Consider the following 11,779-nt stretch of genomic DNA (forward strand, 5'->3'; position numbering starts at 1 on the left):
TCTATGTTCCCTTTCCTTACACATGCAAAACACCTAACTGATTATGATTGCCAAAGTCAAATCATTATATTAATCACTGGAAGCTGGTCACCAAGAACAAAGTGCATGACAGCTGCTAGAATCGGTTAATGGCCAAGTGGAATCGGATACATGAAGACTGATACAAGAAGAGTGGAATCAGATACGAGACTTGGAATCAAATACATTAGCCATGGAACCGATTCCAGACCAATTGGAATCGGTTACGCGCACTGTGCAAGTCTCTTCGCTGCAATGTGTTGGTTTGCAACCTCGTGCTTCTTCAACCGTGCTTCTTCAGCCTCCTTCACCGTGGTTCTTCAACGTCGATGCCCCTAGCTTCTTCAACGTCCTTCACCGTTGACATCCATCACCCCACAGTGTACAGCTTCCCAGTAATGGGTGCTCCATCTTCATCTCCAACCTCAAGAATTGTGAAATAATGAGGATAAATATATCATTTCACTTTACTTCCCTTCAAATCTCTGCGTAGGAGAGGGTGATGAAAAAAACTTGTATCCCGCAAATTTCTGTAATTCATTGCTTTTAAATCACTGAAAACGAACAACAAATTCATTTACCATCTGTGCTCACAATTCTGTATGAACAGTAAAATCTGTTCAAAGTAAAGGTTAACGTGAAATAGTCCTCAACTTCCTTATTTCTTCAATTCTCAAAAGAAAATAGTTTAGAAAAATTAAGTCAGAATTCGATTCTCAAATACCAAAGTCTGATTGGTTTCTCAACGCAGGTGAAGGTACGTTGAGAATTCAATACTATGAAGCCAAATTCTTAATCTACTCACTCTAGTGCAGGAAACAGGGAAGAATTTGATTTTTAGAAAGTTGAATTCTGATTTGGTTTTTCCAACTTATTAAAAAAAGGAAAAGGAAATTAGGTGATACTGAATTCTAAACATGCTAATAGTAAATGAATTTAGATTGAGAATTAAAGTGAAAATGGATTTATTTAAATAAATATTTTTTAAATAGGTATATTTGAGAAAAAAATATATTCTTTTCCTGTATTTGTAAATCACACTTTCCACGGTTTTGACCGAAAAGAAACGACTGAGACATCTTTCCGCGCTTTTTCCTGTCCCACATATTTCCATGATTTGAAACAAACTCCATAGTGGTTCTCAGTATTAATGGAGTTGTTAAATTTTACTATTGAAAGAAGGTTTATTCTTCCTACATCCCCTAATTTCAAAATTATCAATTTATATTTATAAAAGTAATTTCAAATTATCTGTTCTTAAATCTTTTAAAAATTTACAAAATGAGTTTTGAAACGGCATTTTAGAACAAAATTTATAAAATAATTTTTTTCTAATAAAATTGTCAGTATGAAATATTATCTAGAACATATAAAATATAATATAGAAAGTTTTCTTTTTCAGCCTTTTCTACTTTTTTTTTTCTTTTTTCTGTGGCACTGTTTTCCTTCTTTTCTTTTTTTTTTCCTGTAGCGGTTGATAGCATCATAGCATTAATAATGATGAAGTACAGTACCAAAGGATAATTTAGTTTTATTTTAATATTGAGTTGCAAATAGCAAACTCTTACCATTCTAACCATTGACGAACCATTGTACATGAATATGTATACTTCATAGCAAGTAAAGATTAAATGTATTTAGAATTACGTTTTTATTTAATAATAACGTCTTAATATACAAAATTCAACTTAAAACTTATATAATAAATATTATTATATTTATTAAATTCGATATATGATTATATTTGGTAAATATAATAACTAATATCTTATGAAATATTAATGTTTACTCTTATACAATATGTTAATACAAGTTTTATTACTAATTAATTGTAAATTACATTCCTTTGTAAATTCGAAACAAAGTAATATAAAAAAATAAACATTTTAATGTTACTTGTTCAGTGGGAGAAATATTCACATGTTACAGCAAAGCAGATATATCTTAACATCTTACTACTACCGTTAATAGTAAATGTTAAACCTCTTCAACACGTCAAATATCAAAATTTATTTTTACTACTACCAATAAGAATATGAAGGTAAAATAATAATAATTAATAATAATAATTACACATTTGCAATGCATTAGCTTGATGCTAATGTATTGTTTACATACAAACGAGAGTAACATTCAAATTAGGCTTAACCGGAATTCAAGACTTGGTCAAAGCCCCTTAGACTTTTCATCTATTAGAGCCCAACTTAACATCTCAGTGCAGAACTGATCATCTGGTTTAAGCCACAAGGCCTAACATTCAAGGAACAAAAATTCATAAATAAACTCAATTGATCACATGGAGATTCTCTTTATATGATTAAACAGTATAACTTTAAGAACAATATTCAAACACATGACCTGGCAGAATCACGAAGGTAACATTCATACAATAACTAGTTGAAGATACATTCCTAAGTAAGCATTACACAATTTGGGCACTCCAATCAATAACTCAAAATCCAATGAACATTTTCAGACTCCAATTCTAACATAATCAACCATTCCAAAGTTACTTACATTTTACAATTTCAAGCCTCATTAATCATTTGACTCCACGTATATCCGTGTAAAATAACTAGATTTGATATTTACTAGAAAAACTACACCTGCAACCTATTCTAAAAAGAACTTCAACAAACAAGAAACCAAATTTATATTTTAGGTTAAAAAGGGTAGTTTAGCCTAGACACGTTAATATTTTTTGCATTTATTAATGTGTGCATTTAGTTTAGTTTGAAGGTTCAAATATAAAAGTTTTCTTGATTCAAATAAAACCAAACGTGTAACATTGGTTAATTATCATGAATACAAACCAATATTGGAACAGAGTTACTCACTTTGTGATAATATGTTATTGCTGTAGTGAAATCATCCTGCATGAATTACATTAAACAGTGAAAAAAGGAAGTTAAAAAAACATATATATATATATATATATATATATATATATATATATATATATATATATATATATATATATATATATATAGATATACGAAAACTTTTAAAGAAATAGCTGAAATTTGGAACGTATGAGCCTTTCACAGCCACAGGGCCATGTCCAGGTAGCACGAGCAACATGTTCACAGGAAGTGCGTTAACACTAAATGCAGAATTTATTTATTTTCACACACTACTTTTAATCAGACTCAACTTCTTTCAACAAATATATCCATTTATGAATGAGTGTGTTGACATCTGCTTTTGAAGGTATAGTTGAAAAACAATCAATTATACCAACAAAAGCAGATGTCATGATTCGGGCAAATTAGACCAGGAACTAGGATATGGTGGAACCATCACATTTTCCACTCAAATATGGATAATGGAACCAATAAACTATTCCTATCAAAATTTAAAAAAAGCTGAGAGAGTAATCGTTCCCCTGCAACCAGTGCAGATTATTTTTAGATAGAAGTCAACAATAACCTTTTACCATGATGAAACCACAAATCCAAATTTCCAACCCAACTTATACATAAAAGTCTACATAAGAACAGGCAGAAAACACCACAATACATCATGTTATACTGAAAAACACAGAATAGTATAAATAATAACATCTTTATATACCTGTAAGTGATAAGTATATGCAAGACCAGCATAAGTGCTCACACTTCTCGTTGATAATGCAAGTGCCTTCTCATAGTACGAAATTGCTTCTTGGTACATCCTGAAACATTTCATTTAGACAAGCACAATCAACTATCCTGTCCTTCACCAGTCATGAGTAACAAATTAGCACTGCCACTATTTAGATTAAACCTTTCAATGAATATAAAAAAATCATATTTCAACTTTTTTTTCAGTCAAATTAATAGATGAGGAAATTTAGGAACATAAAAAATGAGGACAAGAAAAGTAAACATAAAAGTAGCCGTGAAAATAACAAAAATTTCAAGGATTTTAAAACAAATCCTCTAGCCAATGATGTTTCAACTCCAACAGAAATTCTCAGCATGCTAAATATTCTAAAGCTGCGGATAAGAAAATGAAGTCAGATGATCACTGAGATATTTGTCAACTTACTTCAGTTTTCTGTATGCATGGGCAAGATTGACTACAGTCGATTCCCACATCTCAGATAAAGCAGTTGGTATCAATGCTAATGTTTTCTCAAACCACCACACAGCTTTCTTATACCTGAATCAGAAGCCACAGTTAATCAGGTAAAAGTCTCTCAATTTTGCCATTTTGCATGGAGATTTGTCTGACCAAATATTAAAAGAATGTTTTTAACTGTATTGAAATTTGGAGAAAGAGACCGGACTTTTACAAGATAAAATCTGGAAGTCACAAATTTTGTCACTAATAAAATAACTCTCCACCCATGGCTGAAAACTAATTAGTACATTGTTACTCTCAGACTTAACAATCCTACAAAGAGCTTTGAAAGATCTCAATTTCCTTCCTCCTTTTCTAATGGTAAGAAATCTGTCAACATTTTTTAATCCATTATGTCAAATATGATATAGACCAAAAAGTAACTCCTTGCATCAACTAATGATATCTTCAACAATCACGGTCTGTAGATAAAATGTATTAAATATCCCAAATGGATTATAAGTACTAAATCATGTCAACATCCCTACTAGAGATATTCACTGTATGTATCAATATCTACATCCACGTTTACAGTAAACTGTCATTTTCATTGTGAAAATTAATTTAAATTTCTTCTGTAACATAATTTTCCAGTTAGTCTGTTAGTTACGGACTCAGCACTAAGTTATATGGCCTAGCTATATAAGGTTCCACCCTCTACACTGCTTCTCTAATGATAGTTTAACAGTTCAGTTTCTTTCACCTTCATTTTCTCTGTACTCCACTATTCCCAAACATCTAAAGAATATCTGTTTTCAATAATTAAGGAGCTGATTTTCCTTGTTTTAGTGCTTTAGCCTTCACCTCATCAGCACTTTCTTCGCAACAGTTAACACAGTAATACAATAAGATATAAATCCTTAAGCAGAACAAGAGCAGGATACTGAGGACTGAGATATGCATTGATATTAAACGAATGAACTACAACTGAACTGTTTTTTGCTCAACATACAACCACATTCTAACAGACAAAAATGAAACTAGTTCAAAGTATAGACACCGAATCTACAGTCTTTTACCACTGAGCTGTCAATGCATATGCGAACAAGTGAACAACTAATAAAGAAAATAAAAACCTAAAAATTTTGGAATGTCAGATCCATTAGAATGAATAAATATTTGCATCAAAACTAGGATTAAAAAAAGTAAATATCATCAAGTGTTAAACTCCATGTACTTGTAACAAACGTGAAAGAGCTCCAATTCTAACAAATATGTTTATAGAATTTTATGACCCTTCATGAGTCTTATAATATATTATGTCAGTCAAGTTGGCATGTTAAATCTATCTTAGAGTACGGAGAGCAATCATATTTAGGAAAGATATATGAATTAGTATGAGATAATTATGAAAACCAACATTTAAATAACACAAACTCTAATTCCAAGAGAAACTTAAATACAATTCTCAAACACCAAACTTTGCAAACTTAACCAGGCACATAAGCAGTGGTCCAATTTTAAAGTTTACAAATGCAGAGTTACTCCCAAAATAAAAGATAACCCATCATGTACTTCCACAATGTCATATCAATCTGTACTCAACACATGTTCAATCATATGAAAATTAATATAGATTTTGAATTAAACTGCATTGTGGTCAGATTCTTCACAAACAGGCTTTCGCTTTCATATAGGATCATCTGAAAAGCAATGAAGGGAACAGACTTCTTCCAAGTTAATGCAAAGATGAGATTAAGTAACTGAAATAAGTATAAGCATATAGGTATCCTTACTCCTTCATATGATAGGCAACAACTCCAAGTTCATTATACACAAGTGGATCTGAGGGGCAAGTTGATTTGGCCTGAATAAAAAACTGAAACAATAGAGGAACATTAATTGTTTTTTAGGTAGTCAGTGATAGAAAGTAGTCCTTGTTTGAACTCTACATTTTATACAATTGACAGGGATAGCACGAGCCATTGAATCCTTAATCTCCTGCAATCCCCCACCTTTCCCCTAAAAAACTAGAGCCTTCATTTCCTTGAATGTAACAAACTTTATAGAATATACCTGCTCAGCAAGCTTATAGCTGTGGGTCCGCATGCATTCCATTCCAATGTAAAGGGTTGGTAAGTGACACCTGGAATAAGAGAACATCAAGATTTAACCTGTAAAAGAACAACTTACAGAGAAAAAATAATAAGAGAAATTCATGTAGAAGCTGCTAGACAAACAAAAGAGATTCATACAGGCATGTTAACACCTATTGTAAGATGTGATAACCAGGAGTGGCTTGTGTAACCATGAATGGTTTGTATACTCATGTAATCATTTATTTGACTAGTGGAACCTCTAAGCAATTGTCTTAAGGGATAACTAGACATAGTCCGTGAGTTTGGGTGACCAGTATAAATTTGTGGTGTTTTTTTTGTGTTGTTGCTTGTTTGCTAGACGGTCTAGTCATCAGCGAAAAAAGTCTAAGACTCTATTCAACCCCTCCCTTCTACAGCCAGTTGTTCCAACAGTACTAAAGAGCATCATGATGTAACACAACTTGGCCCACAACTATCTTAATGAATGGTGGTAAAAGTTTTTACATCTTTTTTCAGCTTGCTTTGGGAAGGAATACCAAACATGTTTACCCAACTAAAATGACTCACATTCTAACACTTCCAACATTTGGAGACTTGGAACCAAACTTATTTTAATTTGACGAGAAAAGTTCGCATACAAGCCCACCATACAAGCACAGTACAATTGTAACGAGACCTTTGGAAGAGATGTGGTGATGTTGCGAAGATGACAAACTGGCGCGTGAGTTGAATGTTCATGACAAAACAGAATGCAATATCTGCACATGGGCCATAGTTTGGATGTGAAACCACTTGGGTAAGGTTGCACTTGATGAGACGCAACAACCCTAAAGTTGCCAAGAAAAAATAGGGTTTCTGTGATGATGGCAGTGGTTTCTGACAATACAACAGCAGTTTCTGACAGGGTTGGCACATAGACTGAAGGGAAAACAGTTGTGCAGGATTCTACCCACTCTGATACCAAGTTGAAGATTTTAGATTGAAAAACAGTGTTCCTACACCCAAATGATGTATATTATAAATATATAAATTTGAGTAATTGACAATACAGCTCTCAGAAATCATAATATAGGCTAATGCCTATGACATACTAGGTATAACAAAAACAGCTCAACAAAAGCTACACAACAAAAGATAATCTTTATTAAACAGAAAGATGATAAGAAAACACTGCAATGTTCTTTTTCCATTTTCTATCTTTTGATTCCTTTTGCAAGAACCCAAAACAGATCTTATAAACATGTACTAGATTTCTCAGCAACAGTTATTCTTGTCTGATATTATTACTGAAGAAATTACTCAGCTGGGTTAGCAGGAATATTTAACAGGAAAAATTAATAACTTACCCAGGAAACAATCTAGCTGCGGTGCGGTACGCTGACATAGCCTGATCACCCTCTTCTTGAGCAGCATAAGCATTCCCATAGCCTATCCATGCAGGGGGGAATGTTCCATCTAGACTAGTTGCCTTGCTGTAAGGTACACAACGAAACTGTTTGGTAACTTTTGATAATGATGTTCACAAACAATCGGCGGCAAAAGTAATGAACCCTTGATAATAAAAATTCTTGCAGAAAATTCAGATTAGAAAAGCCACCTTTAAGAAGATGACTGAGAAACTGTCAAGCAACCTAACTCAGGACAAAGATACATAAGATCAACTCAAACTTAACAAGCCACCAAAAACAATTCAATCAATCCAGCCCAAGACCAGTTTTATATGCATTTCTGTACAGCTGAGCTGATAACATGACATTAAACATAACACATCCTCCGCTACAAAGGCATAACACTTGCTAATGAAACAAATAGAGAGCTGCATCAAATGTCAAATATAACAAATTACCTTATGCAATGAAACTGATAGGATATAATGTGATAGGATATAATGTGATAGGATACAATGTGATAGGATATAATGTGTGCAGAATAAAAGGAAATAGATTAGGAATTAGTTGTTAGTTGGTTGGGGGGGCGGGGGGTTATAAGAAGGCAGGGAGGTCTTGTGTTTGGGGAGCTTTTGATATTCAGTGTGTTGATAGGAGGTTGTTCCTGTGGAGGGAGAGTGCTCCCTTGAGAGTTTGACGCTGTACAGTGTACTCTGGATTACCACAATAATATACAGTGTTGTTTTGTCTAGTATTCTATGTGTGTGTGCTGTTTTGAGTGATAGATTTCTTGACCAAAGAAACCTATCAGAAACATAACAAAGTATAACAGCCTTTTAGCATATTTTCTCAAGTAAATAAGATTCAAACATAATCAACAACGCAAAACATGAAGAATCATGTTCCTATGATGATAAATTAATAACATTAGCATTCAATGTTTCAAAGTTAATCATGTCTAATTATGAAAGTAAGATATTCTTACCTAAAATAACGACGGGATTGATCATACTTCTTGATACAATAGTAGTAGCAACCAACAGCAAACCATGATAAAGCCCTAAACCAACATAATGAGATTTAATTGTTTTACATAGGCAGCTACATATGTTAAGGAAAAGACTAAATAAAGAACGACTCTTAATGCAGCAAATCATTAGAAGACAATCAGCATCATAGAAGTGTTTACATCTGAGGATAATCCTTCACCAAATTGCATGCCATCAAATAGAGTTCATTTGAATGCCCAAGTTCAACAGCAGCTGCCAGATGTACTAACGTACACTTGAGATGGAAAAGATCCCTCTCAAGTAAACTGTAACAGAATAATTTAAGGTAATTCAGGAAGACAAAAAGAAGAAATGATTGTAAGCATGAATGCGCAAAAGACCAAAGTGGTATTCATATCTCACTTTAGTCTCCAGAGTATATCCCCCACTTACACATATGTTAAGTCAAAACATTTCTGATATTCACCACATTGATGGTAGTATTCAGCTTTGCATGCCAATAGATCAGTATTGGATTTCAGTGTGCGGAAAAAAGAAGTATCAGATTGGTCACTTTTACAGCTTTCATTCTCAAGTTCTCTAAACTTGGCTTCTACAACATTTTCTTTGTCATACTGCATGACAAATAAGGGATTATCTTTCAGAAGTATAAAACATTTAGATATAAGCAAATTGTACTCGTCACCTGCATTACCTTCTTTATCAAACAAGAATAAAATGAAGAAAGCCACCCGTCCTCACTACCAAATTGCAATGACGATATCAAATTTGCTTCTGAAATTCACCATACAGAGAGGAAAGAGATGTATATATATTAAGATCAAGTTTAAAAATCTCCAAGGGATCAGTGAAAACTTCTACCTTCCTGGCATGTAAGCATGTGATTCTCAATAAGACATTCCAAAGCCTGACATAATTATTGCCATACAGCAAGGAAAAAACAGATAACTGTTAACTAGTGTACACGAAAAATTATCCAAGTCTGTATGCTAGAAATGACAGCTTCTCCAAAGATGGAAATAATAAATTAGAGCATTATAATGCCCTGAGGGCTACTGGTTACAATCAACATTGTTCACTTCACCTTTACAGAAACTGTGATAAGAAAAATAAACCCAGTTTCTTTAGTAAAATTTGTTATAGAAGTTTAAGGTATACAAGTTTTTTTTTTTCAGCAATAGATTGATGCCTAACCAAGTGATCCTAGCATTACAAGATACTAGTAATGAACTTACCAAAGTAGAATATCAATGCATACCTCATAACATAAAGGATCCGCTTTTATAGCAGCTTTATACCTTTAACAAAAACAAACACAGCAGAACAAATGAGTTCTTATTATCAAATGGCACGCACAGATCATACTATTGCAACTCTTCAAACAAGTAGAGCAGCAAGCAACTACATTTCCTTGTAATAAATGTAGAAAAAGGACCAGTGTTAATAAAGTTATTGATAAGTATTTAAAGGAGAATAGAATAAAAAGATAAAATGAATCAAACTTCTATCAAAACTTAAATTCAACTTGTGCATTTAAACTTTTTTAAAAATGACTACTCCAATAGCTGATGTACATAAATTGATTTTAACTTGTGGAAGATATTTTGTTCACTTTACCTCTTATTTTCTTCTTCCGCGTGAATCTATTGAGGAGTTTATCCAAACTAACCCTAAAATCATCTCTTATCTACGTATCTAGAAGTTAGAATGTAACAATCAAAATGTCCCAAATATGCTCACCATAGTCTAGCCTGGGCCCGGTTTTCTAGAGCCTCGTATGCTTTTCCTCTTAAGAAGCATATTGCAGAAGATATCTGTAATAGCATAATAAAATGTATTCAGATAACTGAAAAAATGAAATAAACAACGGCAGACGTTCCCGTTTCTAACAAGATGTTCCAAAAATGTATCATCTACCATATTTTCCACATTCCAAGAACTTCACTTCTACACTACTATTCTAATACACCATATCAAAGCACCAGAAGTAATTCCAAATTTAAATCCAGAATTAGATGTTTGGCAGACTAGGTTGTGACTTGAGAAGTAGTCATTTATTAAAAAAATAAAAATCCTACAATCTATGACTGGTTAATAATGTAGAAACCTTAAATGTACTATTTTCTGTTAGAAAAATAGAAAAGTTACAAGTTAAAAAAATGGAACTCACATTGATTTCACGATCCTCACAATCTTTATCCAAGTACATGACATTCGAGTCCTTGGTATCAGAAACATTTCCCTCGTCATCTACTTTAGCCTCACCCAGCATCGACAGGCACTGATCCCACTCCTTCAATTCTTCCTTCAGTTCCACCACGGAGTCATTTACAAACACCGATAAAATTTAACAAAATTATAAAACATTCAACATCATCCCTACAGTATTATACTATCTCCTAAAATGCCCTTAAAGTATGAAAATTATACAAAAAAAAAATACCCAAATATTAAAAACTAGATAAGCATTTTTTATAAGTATCAAAAATTCATTAAAGTAGACTTGAATGCAAGTACCAAATAAGAGCTTAGAGACTAAAACGAGAGGTATTTAATTGAGATTATTCATATTATTTTATTATTTCAGAATTACATTTGACAGTGACTAATACTTAAAGAACTAACGGTCTATTCTTAATAAACCCATTTATTTTTTCAATCAATGAAATACAAAAAAAAGAAATGGAAGAAAGATTGAGGACAATACGAGACACTTGGCGGCGAGGTAGCGGAATCGGAGGTCGCTGAGAACGATTTTGGAAGCATTGAGGAGGTGGAAGGCACGGCGGTAGTGACGGCCAAGGAAGAGCGCCTGCGCCTGCATGTAGATGTCGGCGGGGTCGGCGGTGAAGGCGGCGACTTTATCGGCGAAGAAGATGGCGGAGGAATAGAGGTGTTTGCTCACGCAGTCGCGCACCACACCTCGGAGCTTCTCGATTTCTTCATCCCTCATCTTCGCACTAACTTTACTCTTTCACTCCCTGCTAGGGTTTCGGTTCTTCTTCGTCCGCTTGGTCTCTTTCGTGTTTCTTGGTTCAGAGGCCAAAAATTGAAATAAAGGAGGGAAGGAAACTTTTGTATTGGATTTTAATTTGCTATTCAAACTTATATAAATTTTATATAATGTCTCCCTTTAAGTAGCAGCTATCCGTTGTAGTCTAGATGGTCAGGATATTCGGCTCTCACCCGAAAGACCCGGGTTCAAGTCCCGGCAACGGAA

General features: G+C 33.5%; 1 protein-coding gene and 1 non-coding gene across 2 annotated transcripts; one reads left to right on the forward strand and one right to left on the reverse strand.

Annotated features, from left to right (window-relative positions):
* Window positions 1-2,018: 2,018 nt before the first annotated feature.
* Window positions 2,019-11,617, reverse strand: APC6 (anaphase promoting complex 6). Its single transcript, XM_047316066.2, has 16 exons — window positions 11,267-11,617; window positions 10,730-10,864; window positions 10,300-10,373; window positions 9,818-9,857; window positions 9,421-9,466; window positions 9,254-9,333; window positions 8,992-9,173; window positions 8,739-8,864; window positions 8,535-8,609; window positions 7,508-7,633; window positions 6,139-6,208; window positions 5,859-5,941; window positions 4,048-4,161; window positions 3,592-3,691; window positions 2,856-2,891; window positions 2,019-2,268 (listed from the first exon to the last, which is right to left on the reverse strand). Exons 1-16 carry the CDS (start codon window positions 11,510-11,512, stop codon window positions 2,185-2,187), a joined length of 1,617 nt encoding a protein of 538 aa, XP_047172022.1. The 5' UTR covers window positions 11,513-11,617; the 3' UTR covers window positions 2,019-2,184.
* An 89-nt stretch (window positions 11,618-11,706) lies between these two features.
* Window positions 11,707-11,779, forward strand: TRNAE-CUC (transfer RNA glutamic acid (anticodon CUC)). Its single transcript has one exon. It is a non-coding gene; the product is annotated as a tRNA-Glu (tRNA).

The sequence above is a fragment of the Vigna umbellata genome, chromosome 3 (assembly GCF_029865625.1).
Source record: "Vigna umbellata cultivar VRB3 chromosome 3, Vumbellata_1.0, whole genome shotgun sequence".
Classification (NCBI taxonomy): Eukaryota; Viridiplantae; Streptophyta; class Magnoliopsida; order Fabales; family Fabaceae; genus Vigna; species Vigna umbellata.

Bases quoted from the DNA above. Each gene is read 5' to 3' on its own strand.
- APC6 (XM_047316066.2), bottom strand. From the start codon at position 11,512: ATGAGGGATGAAGAAATCGAGAAGCTCCGAGGTGTGGTGCGCGACTGC. The intron at 9,174-9,253 runs GTAATGCAGGTG...TTTGTCATGCAG, and splicing joins ATTCTTGTTTGATAAAGAAG to TATGACAAAGAAAATGTTGT. The intron at 5,942-6,138 runs GTATATTCTATA...CTATTGTTTCAG, and splicing joins GCTATAAGCTTGCTGAGCAG to TTTTTTATTCAGGCCAAATC.